The 17,522-nt window shown below is 52.8% G+C and overlaps 1 protein-coding gene across 8 annotated transcripts in view; it reads right to left on the reverse strand.

The window, feature by feature from the left end:
* The window catches only part of SDK2 (sidekick cell adhesion molecule 2), a 260,824-nt gene that overhangs the window by 100,801 nt on the left and 142,501 nt on the right, over window positions 1-17,522 (reverse strand). For all 8 annotated transcript variants that reach the window (XR_010408765.1, XR_010408763.1, XR_010408764.1 and 5 more), the window contains 2 exons: window positions 14,555-14,661; window positions 3,220-3,367 (listed from right to left, as the gene is read on the reverse strand). Coding sequence is in view for 5 of the 8 variants with exons in the window: in XM_064583645.1 (XP_064439715.1) it covers window positions 3,220-3,367; window positions 14,555-14,661 (255 nt within the window). In the remaining 3 variants the exon portion in view is untranslated. The remainder of the gene's footprint in view (window positions 1-3,219; window positions 3,368-14,554; window positions 14,662-17,522) is intronic.

Consider the following 17,522-nt stretch of genomic DNA (forward strand, 5'->3'; position numbering starts at 1 on the left):
CTTAACTTGCGCTAGAGGCAAGGAGGACACTCTGGACTGGGGCCCTCAGGACCAGGGATGGAGCTCCGAATGTGGCAGAGGGACTTCGAAGCCCTCATGGCCTTTGACCGGCCCTCCCTCTGCCCTCAGCAGGTGGTTACGGAAGGTCCCTGGGCTTCCGGCCTTCTGCAGGATGACCACCCCCTCGATAGATGGTTCTGGAATGACCCTGTACCTCACTTCCCAAGCACACAGAGCTGTTTCTGGCACTCAGAAGGGCTTCTGGCCTGCTGCACCCCAGATCCACCCACTCTGAAAGAAGCTGCTGGAATGCTCTCGGGGCACGGAGGTCAGGGTTCAACTCTCGGACAGGGGCGGGGGTACATTTTCCAGCCACACTCTTCGGGCTCCAGTTGACTAGATCTTTCCCACTTCCCTCACTGGCCCAGCTCCCACCCCACCTTCCATCTATTCCTATTAAGCCAGTCCTTTTTTCCCCTTGGGTCCACGGGGGCCCAATTGATAATTTAATTAAGAATAAAAGAAATCATCCTAGAACCTGCCCAAAGCCCCCAGCATGTGTCTTTGTTGGGCAGCTTGTCTCCTTTTCAACAGCGAGCCCCAGGGCCACGGCAAAGTGTGGCTAATCGGCGTCCCTGCCCCGGCAGTGAGAACAGCCTTGCGGAGATAGCGCGCCCCCGTCGGCGCCCCGCACGCCCCGCCGGCTGATAGCGCTCAGCAGATACGTATCTCTGGCAAACAGACGCCGGAGAATTTGCTTCCAGGGACCTTTCCTCTCAGCCATGAATATTAATCCGCTGTAATTGCGGAGATACAATCTCCACAGCCTTGTCTCATGTGTTTGGCTGGAGTGTTGGAGCGGGTGGGAAGGCGGCGGGTGTGACCACGCAGGCGGGCATGTGTCTGCACGCCAAGATCATTCTGTCCCGGTGCCAGAGGCTGTTGGCAATGGAAAGGGGGTGAGGACAGAGGGCGGGAGTGAGAAAAGGGGGTGGCAAGGGGTGTTAGGCGAGGGGTGATGCAAGTGAGGGTGGAGAGAGGTTCTCATCCCCCACAGCGAACACGGTAGAGACGTGTCCACGAGCCCTCCTGCAGCCGCGGCACCTGCTGTGAACTATCATGGAGCTGCTCTTGCCTCTGAGTCTGGATGGGGCCTCAGCATCCTTCTCAACACAGTATTCCAGGCAGCCTCTGCCAACCAACTGGCCTGCAGGCTGCCATCATGGATATACCTGGAGCTGCGTGATAACCTCAGAGAAGGGAGTTAGGGAGGGCTCAGGACTCACCTGTCTCAGTACCTGTGTGGGGGAGCACCCCCCCTTCTGCAGTTCAGCCTGTCTGTGTTAATGGTAAACCAGGCTCTGCTGGCTTTACTGACCCTTAATGAGGCGCGAGGAAGCCTGAGCCGACTCATACAGCATGAGCCTGTCCACCTGTTAACCTGGGGGGGCCACTCCAATCCTTCCCTGGCTCTGTAGCCACACCCTTTGCCATGTGACTTCGCAGCTCTTCTCACTCAAGAGACAGAGTTCATCCCCTGCTTCTGGAGGCTGAGTTCTACCACATGACTCGCTTTGAGCATCGGGATGTTAGCAGAGGCTTGGCAGATCCATGTTTCTGCTTCCTTCCTGCTCCTCTGCAATGGCCAGAAGAAGCCGGGGCTAGCTGGCTGGGGGATGGGACATGCGGAGCAGAGTCCCCCCGCTAAGCTAACCCGTCAATAGCCAGCCGACCCCAGGCAAATCAGAGAGCCCAGCCCAGGTCCCGATCTGCACATTCATATGACTCATAAATGCTTACTGCTTCTGGTCCCTGGGACTTTTTGTTATGCAGCATTTCTGTATCTGTGGGTAACGGATATAGTCTAGGACAGTGGTTCTCAATTGTGTCTGCATGTCAGAGTCACTGCGGAGCTTTAACCGCCCCCCCAAGTGCCAGGGTACACCCCATTTCAACAAACTCAGAATGTGCAGGCGGGAGGATCTAAAGATCAATGCATTTTAAATTGTCCAAACGATTTTAACAGGTAGTCAGGTTGCGAATCACTGTCCCAGGACCAATTCTCTATGAGAGCAATCACTTTATCCTTCTTCTCTCCTTGTCTGTGTCCCTGTTGGCACATAATTTCCACATAAGACAGAATTAAGGACCCTGACTCTGAAGTCGCCCAGGCTGGAACCAGCTGTGTGAGACCGGGCAACGTGGTTCAACTCCGGGGGTTGGGGGGGCTCTACCGTCCAGAAAGTGGAGACAAAACCAGCCCCTTCATAGGACTATTGTGAGGGTCGTTCCTCCAATGGCCACTATTTGAGTGTGTGCTCTGGGGATTGAAAGGGGAACGAGACAGAGCGTCTCCCTCGTGGAGGTGCACACCCATCGCAGAGGAGAGGACGATGTGGGCAGTGTGCTTAGCCCAGGCTCGAGGCCACAGCGGCCACTCAAGGAACGACAGCTGCTGTTCATGCCGGGACGTTACCATGTTATTCTTGTGAGGCCTCTCTCACCCCAGAGGCAAGAACTGTCCATCTTGGCTCCCGCTTCCCTCAGAGACCAGGATGGGCCCCGCCCACAGCTGACCTGTGGCCTGAGGGGACCAGGACAAAGGTGGTCTTTCTTGTTTTCTGGGGAGTGGGGTTGAGGGGGGAGAGCTGGAGTCCAAAAGGAGAGAGCTGGGGCTGGCTCCAGACCCCGAGGCAGGATCGGGAGGGCCGGGAGCATCCCTGGAGGAAATGCTCTGCCCCTCGCCCTCTGTGAGGTGTTGGCTCCATGGCTCCTGCCCACAAGCCCGGCTGCCACAACCCACGCCCTGGGCCACACAGAGGGGTCCTTGTTAATGCTGAAAGGGCCATGTGTTTCTCTCCCTGCCGGGCCTCCCTGGCTTCCCCTCCTCCAAAACACACATAGCCACACCCTCACCCCACATGGGAAACAGCCGGGTGGCCACCCTGCCAGGGACATGCCAGCACCCTCCCATGGATGGGGATGGCTTCTGTCACTGCCTGTTGTGGGTTTCAGTGCTTTGGGAGGCAGCTGAGAGTGGGGCCGACGCCCTGGGGCTCCCCAGGAACGCCACCGAGCAGCTGTATCCCCAAGTCTTCACACGCGTGTTCCCAGAAAGCCCCTCCTTGTTGGCCACCCTTCTCTTGTCATCCGGGAGGTCCCAGATCCCCTCTCCCACAGGGCGAGCCCCCTGCGTCCCCCTCCAGAGCAGGGCCTCACATGCGGCTGCTGGGCGGGATCTTGCGGCCGTCCCGGAACCAGGTCACCTGTGGCCGTGGGAAGCTGGCGATGCGTGGGGCACGGATTACAGCTGCTTCTCCATGGGAGACACTCTGGTGCTTCTCGCCTTCCTCAAAGCTGCCCATGTCTGCGGGAGGGAAGAGCGTACGTGTGGGTCAGACTGCCCAGATCCCGTGCTGGGAGTGGTGGCAGCAGGATGGCCGTGGGGAAGGAGGCCGCTGGGCTCAGACCACCCACCCGACCCCATCACCCCCCCCTCTAAGCCCATCATCATGACATGCCCTGCTTTGTGCTTTGGGGGTTTCCATCCATACATCCATGAACCAATCGATGCATCCAGCAACCACGAAGAGGTTGGTCATTATTTCACACATTTTACAAAGGGAAAAACTGCCCAAACAGGCTCCGAGAGGTTCCTTGACTTGTCCAAGGGCACGTGGCTAGGAAGGGGGTAGAGCCAGGATTTGAACTCAGATCTGAGTCTGGAGTCTGGAGGGCACTCCCTGTAGGGCAGTCGGGGTTTCGGCGTGAGGAGAAGGGCACATCTTGGGGCTGGTTTCCTAGGTTCTTGGTGGAGGCAAGGTTGGGTACACTGGGGACGGTGGGGTCTTGGATGCTCATAGAGTATGGATATGATTTTCCTCCTCTGCCTTGGGTGGGAAGCGTATGGGGCTGCATGCACGTGTGAATGGAAACACCATATTGCTCTTTTAAAAACATGCCTACCCTGCTGGCAGATAAGGAGGGGAACATTTGTCCCGGCTCTGCTATGCCGGCCCGGAGGGGAAGAGAGCAGCAGAGATGCAGGCAGGAAACTTCTGGTGGCCCACCTGCCGGCTGGAATCGGGGTGGGGTTTGATTCTAGTAGCAGAGGGTTACAACGGGGCACGGGAAGGGGTCTGCGCTGAACGTCATGACTTTTGAACATTAATGTACATCCTTGCTACTCAAAGTGTGGTCCATAGGCCAGCAGCATGGGCATCACCTGGGAGCCTGTTAGAAATACAGAGTCTCAAGCCCCACCCCGACCTACTGAATCAGAACCTGCATCTTCACCAGACCCCCAGTGAAGGGTGCCCATATTCAAGTGTGACAAGCATCACTGTCCCCAACTTGGCCACATACCAGTTAGAAAAAGTGCTGATGCTAAGTTCAAGAACTCACCTGCAGACTTCTGTTTCCACCGCTATGGGGTGTGTGAGCTGGCCATCAGCATTCCCATGTGCAATCAGGTTCCGACCACCGAAAACTGAGCTGCATGTCCCCACTGCCCACTGTCCCCTCCCTGGCCAAGGCGGCCACGTCCCAAGCCACCTGGTCTCCTGCTGCTTTCACCGTTATTTCTCAACCCCTTGAATATCGCTGCCTCTTCTCTCTTTCCTTCAACCAGGCATCCCCCAGCCTGGCTAAACGTCAGAATCCCCCGAAAGGGTGGGCGGGACTCAGATGTGGGTATTTCTAAAGCTGCTCAGGTAGTTCCTACATGAGCCAAGGTGGAGAATGACCGTCTGGGCTCAAGCTAGCAGCTCATAGTACTTTGGTGGGTCTCAGAATCCCCTGGGAACTCGGTAAGCCCATAGATTTGTTCTCATCCTTTGCTCCTCCCCAGGGCATGGAAAGGCCCTGATTTGATGCACCTGGATCTCTGAGTTCTTGATTCGCTCTCTCTAGGACACTGCTGCATGCCAAAGTTTGAAAACCACGGGCCTATCCTCTCTTTTTCCAAAGTCCTGGGTTCTGTTCTCCTCCTGGCCCCACTGCCCCCTGGGAGGCCTCCCTTCATCTAAACATTTTGACCATAGTCTCTCTACAAAGACTCTCATATCTGCTCTGGCTCTTCTCTGAGCTCCAACACCCAAAACTCGATTTCCAACAGAAATGTTGGCATTTCTTACCTCCTTCTTGCTTTCTTCTGTCAATAGCTCCCACCTGCACCTGCCTGCAAATAGCTCCCGCTTGCACCTGCCCTGGAGCCTTTTGTGGTGCTTTGCTTCCCTTCCCTGTACCCACAAAGTCCTCTGACTCTTCCTCTGGTATAGCTCTCTCATTTACCAAGCCCCCCGACCCTAGTTCCCACTGGCCCACCACCAAGCGAACCCCGTTATTCCAGCCGCTCTGACCACCCCCCAACAGGGTCTCCATAGGCTCCCCCCCCCCATCATCTCACACTCTTCCTAATTAATTTTTTCTGGACATATGGCTGACTTGCTCAGAAACTTTGGGATCTCCTCATTGTCCCAGGAAAGTCTAAATCTCCTTGCTTGATTCAAGATCCCTTCCTAATCTGACCCCAATCAACCTTTCCTGTCTTAACGCCCACACCACATCATGTGCCTTCCTGCCACGCTGAATTACATCCTGCTTCCCATCTCAGGCCTGTCCTTGTGTGGGGCCCCTTCCTAGAAAGTCTCCAGAACAAGCCATGATTCACCAAGCCATGATTCAACAGCATCTCCGAGGGATCCAGCCAATTAAGGATCTCAAGAAAGAGAATGTGCTCTTGGCATCCTTGTTCTACATTTGGCAGGCAGTAAATGTCATGGTAATGGCTTTGGAGTCAACTCTGAGACTTGAGTTCAAATCCTACTTCTGTCACTTATTAGGCATGACCTTGGGCAAAATTTTGACCTTGCTGAGCTTTAATTTCCTCTTCTGTAAAATGGAGTTATGAAGAGTATGTTCCTCATAGGTTGTAGTTAGGATTCGGTGAGATACTACATGTGTGTGTGTCAGGATCTATCTTTCCACAGACGGCTGCATCAATATTTATCTCCCATCCAACACGCCCTTCTTATGAATGTGCTGGCAGTGATGGTGTGTAACTTTCAAGGCTAGGTCATCAAAAGGATGCAGCTTCCCCTTGGATCCATCTCTCTGTCCAGACACATCTACTTGGAATCCAGCCACCATGTTGTAAGGAAGCTCAATCTGGCCCACACAGACATGGGAAGGGTGCATGAAAGGAGGAGCTGAGGTCCCCAGAGGACAGCCAGAACCCACACTGGACATGTGAATTGATGTGTGCCTCGACGCCTCACATAATTTCAGTCCCCAGCCTTTAAGTCTTCCAGCGGAGACCTCAGTCATATGGAGTGGAGACGAGCCATCCCTACTGTGCCTTGTCTAGATCCAAGGCTCACATACTCGGTGAGCCTAATAAATGATTGCTATACACCACTATGCTTTGGGGTAATCTCTTATGCAGACACAGAAACTGGAAGAATATATTAAAGTGCTAAAAATTATATCTAATATTTGTAGTATTAAAATATTAGAATCGTATACGTTTTTCACAGCTTAGCTGAAACATCGACCTCTTCAGCAAAGATTACCCCATGCCACCAAACAGAATTAAAGAACAGAGATTGCTGCACGCTGACCCTCCATTGGATTTCTTCCTAGGTGGACTTCACATGCATGTAATCCTCATGCTACCACGGCTAGCTTGACTCTAATAAATACACATTTTTACTTATTTATTAATTTCCATTACTTGGCTCTGTCTATAAAACATTATGTCAATAAATCACATTGATTTCAGTTCTCACAATAATTTTATCTATTTAAAAAACTTTTCACAGAACTCTGAAGATATATTTGAACAATTTAAAGCAATTTCATGGTAATAGTGTTTCTTTCTCCCCTCTTGAGTTTTATTAGCTCCATTTCGTCAGTGAGGAAATTAAAGCTCATGGAGATAGAGTGGCTTATCCAATGTTAAGCAGTCAGGGCTGGGCAGGGCCAGCATTCAAATCTGCCCCCCCGCCCCCCGCATTTCCTCTCTGCTTCTTTCATAACTCATCCCCTACATTAACGTGCTTCACACACATTCTTTATCTCTCCCTACCATACTGTAAGCTTCAAGAGGCAGTTGCGTTCATCAGCAAGTCCCTACAAAGCACCTAGCCCTGGACTCTGCACCCAGTAGGTTCCTTCTAAATTCACCCAATGCCATCGTGCAATGACTCTTACTGAGCCCCTACTGTGGGATGGATGAATGGAGGGTTGGAGGAAGAGAGGAAGAGATGAATGGATGGAGAAGGAGGGGATGGATGGAGGAAAGGCGGGCAGGAGGATGAAATGACTATACACGGGTGCAGGTATGTAGGTATGAACGGTGAGAGGGATGGAAGGAAGGGCACAGCTGGTCTTGGTCCAAGTTTTGCAGCTGATGTTCTCCTCCACGTTTCCATCCCACAATCTCCCTGCCTCACCATGGCTCTCAGGCCCCCCAGAACCCTCCCAGTCTCTCCACTGCACTGAGTCAAGTGGGCTTCTGGGACCTGCTCAAGGAGCCCCCAGCTCTGCTCACGGGCCCCAAGGCACAGGCATGCACACACTGACCAGCAGCAGCAAGGGGCCAAGGGGGCGTCCACTCAGCCGGTCAGTGCAAAAGGGAGGCTAGAAGGAGGAAGGCCACACACTGGCAGAGCCTGGGGAGCCAGGAACCCCTGGGAAAACTCAAGCACACTAAGGCGGAAACAGATAAGGGTTTTCGCTTATTTCGCTCCCCGAGGCACACACTTGTTAACACACCATGTTATGCCTGCAGCGCTGATCTACCTTTCCCAACGAATTCCCCGAAGAGCAAAGAAATGTAAGCCTGGGGCACAGCTGGAAGTGGCCTCGAAATTCCTGATGTCTTTGTTACATCTTAAAAGGTCTTGTGAAGTATACATCCCACTTCAGAATACACTCATTGCTTTTATTTATTTCTAAAACATTTTTTTAAATCATGAAATATGTCATGCATACAAAAGAATGAATATAATTATATGTATACTTTACAGAAGACTAGAACACTCCCATACCCACCACCCAGCTTAGGGAACAGAACATTAACAAACCTGCCGCCTCCCCGCAAGGTGTCCCCCACCCCAGGCATTCCCCCCTCCCCCACCGAGGTAACTGTTGCCCCAAATGCTGTGGCAATCATGCATGGCTTTCCCCCCAAGTTTTGCCACACAGAGATGCATCCCTAAACAATTTAGGGTTAATATAGTTTGGTTCCAAGCCCTTATATGCCTGGAATTATTTTGTATGTCGTTTACCATGATTTGGGGGTTTTTTTTGGTGCTTTTTTTTTTTGAGCTCCAGCTATGTGCTTACACTTAGTTCAGTCATTGTCACGGCTGCCTGGGTGTCCACATGATGAGGTAACACAGTGCACCTGCAAAATGGGTCTGTTTCCAGCGTTTTGCTGTCCTGCTAAGAACAGTCTCATGCAGATCTTCTGGAGCACAGGGCTAAGACAGTCTCTAGAACATGAGCCTAAGCATGGAACTGCTGGGTCGCAGGGTATGCACACATTAATTTTACGAGATAATGCCAAACTGTTTCCAAATCTGCACCAATTTACCACTTCACACTCCCGCCAGCACTGATGGGAGTTTCTGGCAACTCTTGGTCTTGCCAGACTCGTTTTTTGCCAGTCTGGTGGACACGAGATGGTGTTTCATTGTGGTTTTGTTTATTAGAGAAACAGTGCTTTCTCCCTCCAATCAGATCGTATGATGCCTCTTCCCCCACCAGGCATATTTATTTCCAGTGCACTGTGAGTAACATCAAAAGTGCCGACCACTTCTTGAATGCTACCATCTGTCCCTACTGCCCCACTTCCTCAGCTACATCTCCTTCCACTCTCTCCTTCCCTCACTCTGCTCCAGCTACCTTGGCCTCAGACACCCAAGCCTACCACAGGGCCTTTGCACTTGCTGTTCCCTGGCTGGAAAGACCTTATCCCTTTGTGTGACTCATCCTCTTGCTTCCTTTGAGACTCTGGTCAATGTCTCCTCCCCAGATGGCCTCTCTCAGCCACTATATCAAATAGGACCCCTGCCCCAGCCTCCATCCCTCTTAACTTGGCTTCATTTTTCCTTAGAGCACTTTATTTTTCTCCATGGGCCTTCTATGTTCTGCATTCTATCATATATTCACCTTTTAACTTTTATGGCACCCTACTACTTTCCTGAGGGCAGGAACAGGTGTCCCCGTTTTGTCGCCTGTGTCCTTACCGCCTAGAACAGAGCTCAGCACGCAGTGGGCCTACAACAATAGTTGCTGCATGAGCGAATGAAACAGTCAGGCAAAAAGACACCATCATGTTCTCTAGAACTGTAGATGGCCCCTAAATAGTCCACATTCAATGCTCACACTCAGGTTAAGAATTAAGAAAAACGGGCTCATTGGTGGCATCTTGGGCGTCAGTCCCAGCAACGGGCTCGATGCCCTCATGTCCCATCTTTTTTTTTTTTTTTTTTAAGATTTTATTTATTTATTTGACACAGAGAGAGACAGTGAGAGAGGGAACACAAGCAGGGGGAGTGGGAGAGGGAGAAGTAGGCTTCCTGCCAAGCAGGGAACACAATGTGGGGATCCCAGGACCCTGGGATCATGACCTGAGCAGAAGGCAGACGCTTAACGACTGAGCCACCCAGACACCCCATCTTCATGTCCCATCTTGTACAGGTGGCTTCCACACGGGGCAGGGACCCTTTGCCCTGTGGCCTATGGGTGGGCTTGCTGCCCCCAGAATGTGGATGTGGACAGCCGGGAAGGCTCCTTGACCCAGGAAGGCTCTCCTAAACCCCTCAGCCATTCAGCCAGCTTGCTGCAAGCCAGAAATGTATGGCAACTTTAAAGAAACAAAGAAGAGACCGGGGGTGGGGGTGGGGTGGGGAGTGCAGGCAGAAAGGGAGCTTTGGTGGCAAAGGAGGGGGGTGGACGTTTTATTGACTTCCTCTTAATTGCTGTAATTAAAAACATGTAAAGAATCTTTTTGTAACGACTTTGCCATTATCTTAGTTGTTAGCACAGCTGCCTTATTAATTTCTCGTTAGAACCCAATTCACAGTCCTCTTTGGGAAGGGGGGTGGGAGCCAGAGGTGGGTCTTGCCTGGCCCAGTCCCAGAAGGGGCCTGGAAGGGCAGCATCACTGGGAACCGGCTGCCTGGAGCCCCCAGGGCAAAGCCTTCTGCCCCCCACCCCGGGATGCAGAAACCCACCAGGAGAGATGGAGGGGTCCAGAGAAGCAGCCATTGCCCTCCCATCATTAGACCTGTGGGCATCTGTGTGACTGTACAAGAGACAGGTGGCCAGACAGACAGATGCAGGTCTGTGGGCACACAGCGGGGAGAGCCCCTGGACTGGGACTGGGTGAGCAAGATGGAAGGTTTATGGAGACGCTGCTATCGGTGTCCTGTGAGTGCACGTTGAGTACCTGAGGGGGAGTGCCTCCTTCACTTTTGCATCCTCCATGCCTCACCTGCCTTACCCTAGCCCCAGCTCCGGAGAGCAGACATGGTGGCTAGGCCAGAGTGAGAAAGGTGAGTTTATTCCAGGACGCAGAGGGGAGAGGAAGCGAAAGCACAGAGAAGTTAAGCAACTTGCCCAAGGTCACACAGGTAGGGAGAGGTGAGCCTGAATTTGAATGGGAGGGGGGCGGGGGGGACGGTTCACGGCTAGACCCTACAGTGTCCTGACAGCGAGGCAGGAGAAGGTGGAAGGTAGAAATGCTGGCTGTGGGACCTTGGGCTGTCCTCTACCTTCTCTGAGGCTCAATTTCCCCATCTCGAGATGTGGTTTGTACCACATGCCTTCCTGCCTCTCAGACTTGTCCTGGGAACCCACGGAGGAAAGACAGGCACACAATTACACTGAAGGAGGGATCCTTCTGGAGGCTCTGCCGTATCTCCTTTGGCATCTCCTGAGGGAATCTGCGTCTGTTCCAAAAGGTCTTGGGGCACGTGCTCACCTTTCCGGGAGGATGGAGGCCATACTTCTTCCTTTGTCTGCCCCCCTCCCACCCCCCTGCACGCATACACCAGGTGCCCAGAGTCCTAAGCTACTCAGTGCCGAGGCTGGGGCTGGAAGCCACACCTCCTGAGCCCCTTTCCCCGCCATGGCATGGCCATGTTTTAGGCACAAAAGAACCCAGGAATTCCTTGTAAGCATTTTCATCTACTCGCCTCTGCGGACAGCCAAGAAGAGCACGTCACCCCCACCCCGTGGTGGGAGATGGCGTCCATCCTAGGTAGACACAGCATCCGTTTGCGGCGTTATCTGGACATGGGACAGTCCAGTCCAGAGCACCCACCGGGTTCCCTGGGAACCCTGACCTCAGCAGCTAACCCCCTCTCTCCCCACCCCCACCCCATTTTGATTTTTCTATTCCTGACCTTAGATGGCAGTGTGGCAAGGGGGGTGTTTTGGAATCAGGCAGCTGTGGGTTCAACTCCTGCTCTGGTACTTCATCACTGTGTGACTTAGGCAGCCTTGTGGGATAAGGACGGGAGAGAATGGTGCGCACTGCCCAGCAACAGGTGGGAAAGAGCGAGGTGGGTGGGGGTGGTTTTGCTAGGTCCCCCTTTCCCCAAACCCAGGATCCTGGAAGGTGTTTTGAGGGGTTGGGGGACAGGTTGGACAGCAAATTCTTCAACTTCCGTAACTAGAGAGAGAGACCCCCTCAGATGAGACAAGCGTGTCCAGCAAGGGAGGGGATGGGGAGGTGAGTTCCCCTTCTCCATCCCGCCATGGCCACCGGAGTGGGGTGAAACCATCATTAACTTGTCAGGATGAGTGTTTTTCTCAACTGCCCACTGGAGTCCCAGGGCTCCCCTCACTCCTCTGGCTTGAGGTCCAAAGGGCTGCAAGTAGTGACTTCTGCTTTCGGATGCTATGGAGCAAGGCGTCTCGGTGCGGTTTGAGGAGCGGTTCTCGGGGCTGGCCTGGGGGCTGCAGCTGGTGGTCAGGAATGGGGTGAACCTGGGCCTCCCCACTGCGTTCGGTCCTTCGGGCCCTTCCAGGTACGCCCCTGCTCTCTGCCAGGGACCACCTGTAGCCACATGGGCACAGCTAAGCAGCAGCCCCACAGAACCTGGTGGCAGTGATGGTTGTGACCATGTCCAGAGGCTCCTGAAGCCCGGGCTGACACGTGGCTTTGAGGGGGTAGGGACGCCCCTGTGAGAGGCAGGTGAGGGGCAGATACTGGGCTGACTGCAAGGCCTAGGTGTGACTGTCAGCTCACTGCTCTGCATTTGGCCAGAACAGTGTGTGCCAGGAGCCCTTCCGTTCTGTGGCCTGTTTCTTCTGGCCTTAGCACGATGCTACAGACTATTAATTGCAGCAGTAACTCTCACTGACTGGGCAGGCACTGGCTAGGTGCGTTGGGCACACGAGCTCAAGGAATTCTCTGGACGAGCCTAGACTGTCGGGGACATTGTGTCCTGGATGGCATTTCCAACTGCATGCACACCGACATACGCACCTATGTTACCACCAGCGCCACGGTGAGCAAAGAAGGCAGACCAACCTAGGCATGCACATTTGCATGCATACAAGCACACACATCTGTGGATACGTGCATATGCACACACGTGCACACGTGTTCTCTCCCACATGCAGGGGACAAAGCAGCAGACATGCACACACACACACGCGCGCGCATGAACCCACACTCACGCACGCACACTTGCACGCACACGGGCATACGCATGCACGCACAGTCTCTGGAGGCTGGCCCGTGGCTCTGCCCCTGCCCCGCGGGACTCTGGGCACTGGCTAAATGAAGCTCCCCGGGAGCTCTCCAGCGGCTGACAGTGCCCTGATCCATCATTTTAATTCAGGGCTTTTCTGCTCCTCTGAGTGAGCTGAGTTGCCTTTAACGCTGATTTATGGAGACAATCCGTCCTCCACTTTTGATTACAGTTGTTTTCCATAATTATTATCAACACTCTTTGCCTCGCTTGAGGTTTCCTTTTAGATTTCTCTCCCCTACTTCTGTTCAAGTTACAAGCTCTCTCCTGTGCTAATTCAGAGGCGAGCCCCTGTAGGCTCTGGATGAGAAGGTGTCTTTTTTTTTTTTTTCTCTTAAATTTCAAGGCTCACTAAAGCTTTCCACACTCCCATGTCCCACTGTGCCACCTTGGACCTCTGCCCCTGGAAGAACCCAGAATGAAACAGCCCATAATGAGGCTCATTTCTAGCACACAGCAGCTATTTTAGGATGGGAGGTAGGACTGAGAAGGGGATGCTGAGTCTCAGGGGGAGGGTGTTGATTGGTGCTCTGGGGCCCTGGCCCCTGAGATGCACTTGGGATCTTCTGAAGCTGCCTTCCCTCCTTCCATTTGAGAAAGTCCTTCCGGGGACCGGGGGAGGGACTTACAGGGGCCTACACTTAACTGTCTGCTCACCTGGCTCCTCCAGGAACCCAGACTCGTCACCCCTGCCCCTCCCTCTTAGGGTCATGGTGCCACCATGAGGCATCTCCCAACGACTCCGCAGATCAGGGGACCCGCTTGCTGTTACTGCTCCAGCACTGAGCGAGTTGGAGGATGGAAAGGTTAAGGTCATGGGGGGCACCAGGAAGTCTGCGGAGAAGAGTGTCATAGCTGGAGAGATTCAGGTGGGCCATCATGAAGACCCCCAACTGTGAGGCCCAGCCAACCCCAGAGGAGGCCCTTGAACCGGGTGATAGGGCCCCCTTTTAAAAGAGAAGCAGCTGGAGCAAAATAAGTCAAACAGAGAAAGACATGTATCATATGACCTCACTGATATGAGGAATTCTTAATCGCAGGAAACAAACTGAGGGTTGCTGGAGTGGGGGGTGGGGTGGGAGGGATGGGGTGACTGGGTGATAGACACTGGGGAGGGTATGTGCTTTGGTAAGCGCTGTGAATTGTGCAAGACTGTTGAATCTCAGATCTGTACCTCTGAAACAAATAATGCAATATATGTTAAGAAAAAAAAAGAAGAAGAAGAAGAAGGTAGCGGGAGGGGAAGAATGAAGCGGGGGAAATCGGAGGGGTGGACGAACCATGAGAGACGAGGGACTCTGAAAAACAAACTGAGGGTTCTAGAGGGGAGGGGGGTGGGAGGATGGGTTAGCCTGGTGGTGGGTATTGAGGAGGGCACATTCTGCATGGAGCACTGGGTGTTATGCACAAACAATGAATCATGGAACACTACATCTAAAACTAATGATGTAATGTATGGGGATTAACATAAGAATAAAAACAAATAAAATTAAAAAAAAAAAAAAAGAGAAGCAGCTGGTCCCATGGAAAGAGTGCTGACCTCTGAGCTGGCAGATGTGTGTGTCACTTATCAGCGGTGTAGCCTTGAGAGCACCTGTCCACCACAAAACGAGGGCACTCCCGTGATAGGCAGAAAGGGCCACTGTCAGCACCCAATGAGCATGGAAGGCTACGGCTGGGATTTGGCTCTGCCCAGAGCACGGCGGTGGGTGGGGACCCTGCAGACCCTCTCCCGCTGCACAGACCCTCCTTGCCCCCAAGTCGCCCATCGTCCTACTCACAGGCCACCTGGACCTCGGTTTGTCGCTGCAGCAGGGCGCCCATCCGGTTCCGCACGATGCAGCGGTAGAAGCCTGCGTGAGTGCGGTCCAGGCTGGTGATCATGTACCTGGGGTGCAGACGAGAGAGCCAGTGAGCAAGGCAGGCAGGTGCAGGGATGCACATGTCAGACTGGGACCAGAGGGCGAAGGTGGCCAGGTCACCCTCTTCCTGAATGGAGAGCACCAGGGAGTTCTGGATTCTCTGGCCACGTCTTGGAGTCACAGGAAGGTCCCTATCAATAGACATATCCCTCCCAAGGGCAACCAGGCTTTAGCTCAGGTGCCTAGGGAGTAGCCTGCATTTTCCCGTGGATGGGAAGTGCTATGCCTGAGCCCTTGATCCTGGCTGTGACCAGGCCTCTTCTGCTGGTCCTCCGCTGGAGGTTGCTGTCTTCCCTTGCCTGCGACTCGCATGACTGGAAAAGGTGGGGGCATTCTATTTTGGCCAGGCCCAGGACTGTACTGTAAATACTAATTGAAATGGATGGGGGTGGCAGAGGCAGGAATGTTCACATGCTTCCCCAAATGCTTTGCATCATCTCACCCTTAACATTCGAGACAGTTCCACTGCAGCTTTATGGAGGAAAAAGGCAGAGCCTTCCGAGCAGGACAGGTTGGCTTTCTGTACATGTGGGCCCTGAGGCCAGGATGCACAAACCCGAGGAGGACGCTTGGGAGCCTGCTCTGGGAGCACGTGACTGGCCCAAAGGGCAGCAGAGTCTGGTGTTGGGGGAAAGGTAGCTGGAGAGCAGGTGTGTGGGGCACTGAGCTGGCTGAGAGGCAGGGAGGAGGCCAGGCCAAATCAGGGAGAGGGGCTTCTGGCAGGTAAGACACGGGCAGGTGGTGCTCTCTGGTATGGAGGGGGCTAGTTCCCCTGGTAGCCCCTCTGTGATCACCTTTCCTGTCCCTGGCCAGTGGATGGCCCAGTAGGAACCTCAGAGGATCAAGGGGCTTGTGCCTAGGACACCCCCCCATCCTTGGGTGTCCAAGTGTTTGCCCAGCTGAGTTGGTGGACAAGCTCATTGCCACCTGCCTCTAGGCTATGCCAACCCTGGGACAGAGCAACCTTATTCTCAAGAGTTGCTAAGTTTTCTTTTACACAAGTTCCAGCCGGGGCTCACCACCACCACCTCCATCACCACCATCCCACCATTGTCACCATCTCACGACCGTGAAACAACAACTACCACTTTCTGAGCACTAGCTATTCCTCTGGCCTGGTCTTAAGTACTTTCCCTTCATTTTTTCATTTCACACAGCAGTTCGCAGACTATTGGATATCATGGACCAGTAACACTCAAAAAAATGGGGCTTGACATAAGACTGTCAACTTTTTACTTTGCCAAGTAAGATCATTAAAACCAACCAACCAAAAAGCAAACAGAAAAACAATCTAGCTACCAAAAACTTAAAAAAGATAATATTAAAAAGTGCTAGGCAGGGAGAGAAAAATAAACAGAAATGGTCAGCATTTTATCTAAAAAGGACATTTTGAGGTCATAGAGAAATGTAACCTCAGCATAAAAGCAATTTTAACAAATTTTAAACTTAAATTTTATGCAAACCCACTACACTAGCTTCATTTTCCTTGTCATAGGTGAACGAGGGCAAACTGCTGTGGGGCTATATATGAGAGTCCTTCACATAATCCTTGGAGAGGGTACATTTATCAGCACCCCCATTTTAGAGGTGGGGAGACTGAGGTTCAGAAATGTTCCTCACTGCCAGTCTCATAGGTGGTCTCATAGGCAGGGCCAGGGTTCTACAGAGCCCGCCTGACCCCAAGCTCAGCTGCTAACCAGTTAAACACCGACGTCATATTCCAAAGCACCCCCCTTCCATCCTGGGACTCACAGATGCCCTGGCTCTGCAGCATGATTCAGAACCTTCTGGCTGTCCGAGCCTCTTATCTCTGCCACCAGCTGCAGTTCTTATCTGTCCCTTGCTACTGCGCACGGTGTGATGGAGGGGAGATAGCAGGCGCCCAGGCTCTGGCAAATTTCCCGTTCTCCTCCCACCCCATCCGCAAGCCCATTACCACTCTCGCTTGCCTCGGCTGCAGGGAGAGGAGATAGCTTTAGGGAAATGGTTTGGGCCTCGAAAACGATGGGGTGACCTGAGAGGAGAGATGGAAGGTAAGATTGGCTAGAACGGCTCTCTATCTTTGAAAATGGAATCAGAAAACTATTAAAAAGGTGCAGGGAGAGGAATATGAACAGAAATGGCCCCCCAAACTAACAAAAAGATGCTCAACCTCCATCACAATGAAAGGCCAATCAAAACAAGACAATGTTCACATATCAGATGCCGAAGACTTTCATGTTTGATCACATGCAGTGCTGGCCAGAGTGGGGGCGGGGAGGCGGGCCCTCAGATCAGCTGGTAGAAGTGCAGAGTGGTCCAGCCTCTGGGGCAAAATCTATCAAAATGATAATAGGTAAGCCTTTTGACCCAGAGGCTGCACGCCTGCGAGCTAGCCTCTTAGATACACTGCAATAATGTGGCAAAAAAACCCCCAAAAACAAAAAACAAAAAACCCCCAAAACAGCAGGTGTAAGGATGCTCAAGGTGGCATTGCTTCGAATGGCAGAGATAAACATGCAACTGGAAACAACCTAGACGTCCGTCAAGAATGCAACTGGGTCAGTTACAGATGCTGCAGCCGCAGGATGAACGAGGAGCACCTGTCTGTTTGAGACAGAATGGTCTCCGAGACACACAAAGCATGGGAAGGAAGTCGAAGCTGGAGAAGGGGAGATACTTATGGAAATAACAACACGAGGAAGGAAGAAGCCAAGCAGTATCGCGGCTGGGCGTCAGGGACCAGAGTGATGACGGACGGTTATGGCTCTCAGTAAGGTGCTGTGTACCCACACAGGCTACCAAACCCTTCGTTTGATGTTTAGTACCATGCAAATCGACCCAATAA

Source organism: Mirounga angustirostris, unplaced genomic scaffold (genome assembly GCF_029215605.1).
Source record: "Mirounga angustirostris isolate CCGP_5_RB_7025 unplaced genomic scaffold, mMirAng1.0.hap1 SCAF_17, whole genome shotgun sequence".
Taxonomy (NCBI): domain Eukaryota; kingdom Metazoa; phylum Chordata; class Mammalia; order Carnivora; family Phocidae; genus Mirounga; species Mirounga angustirostris.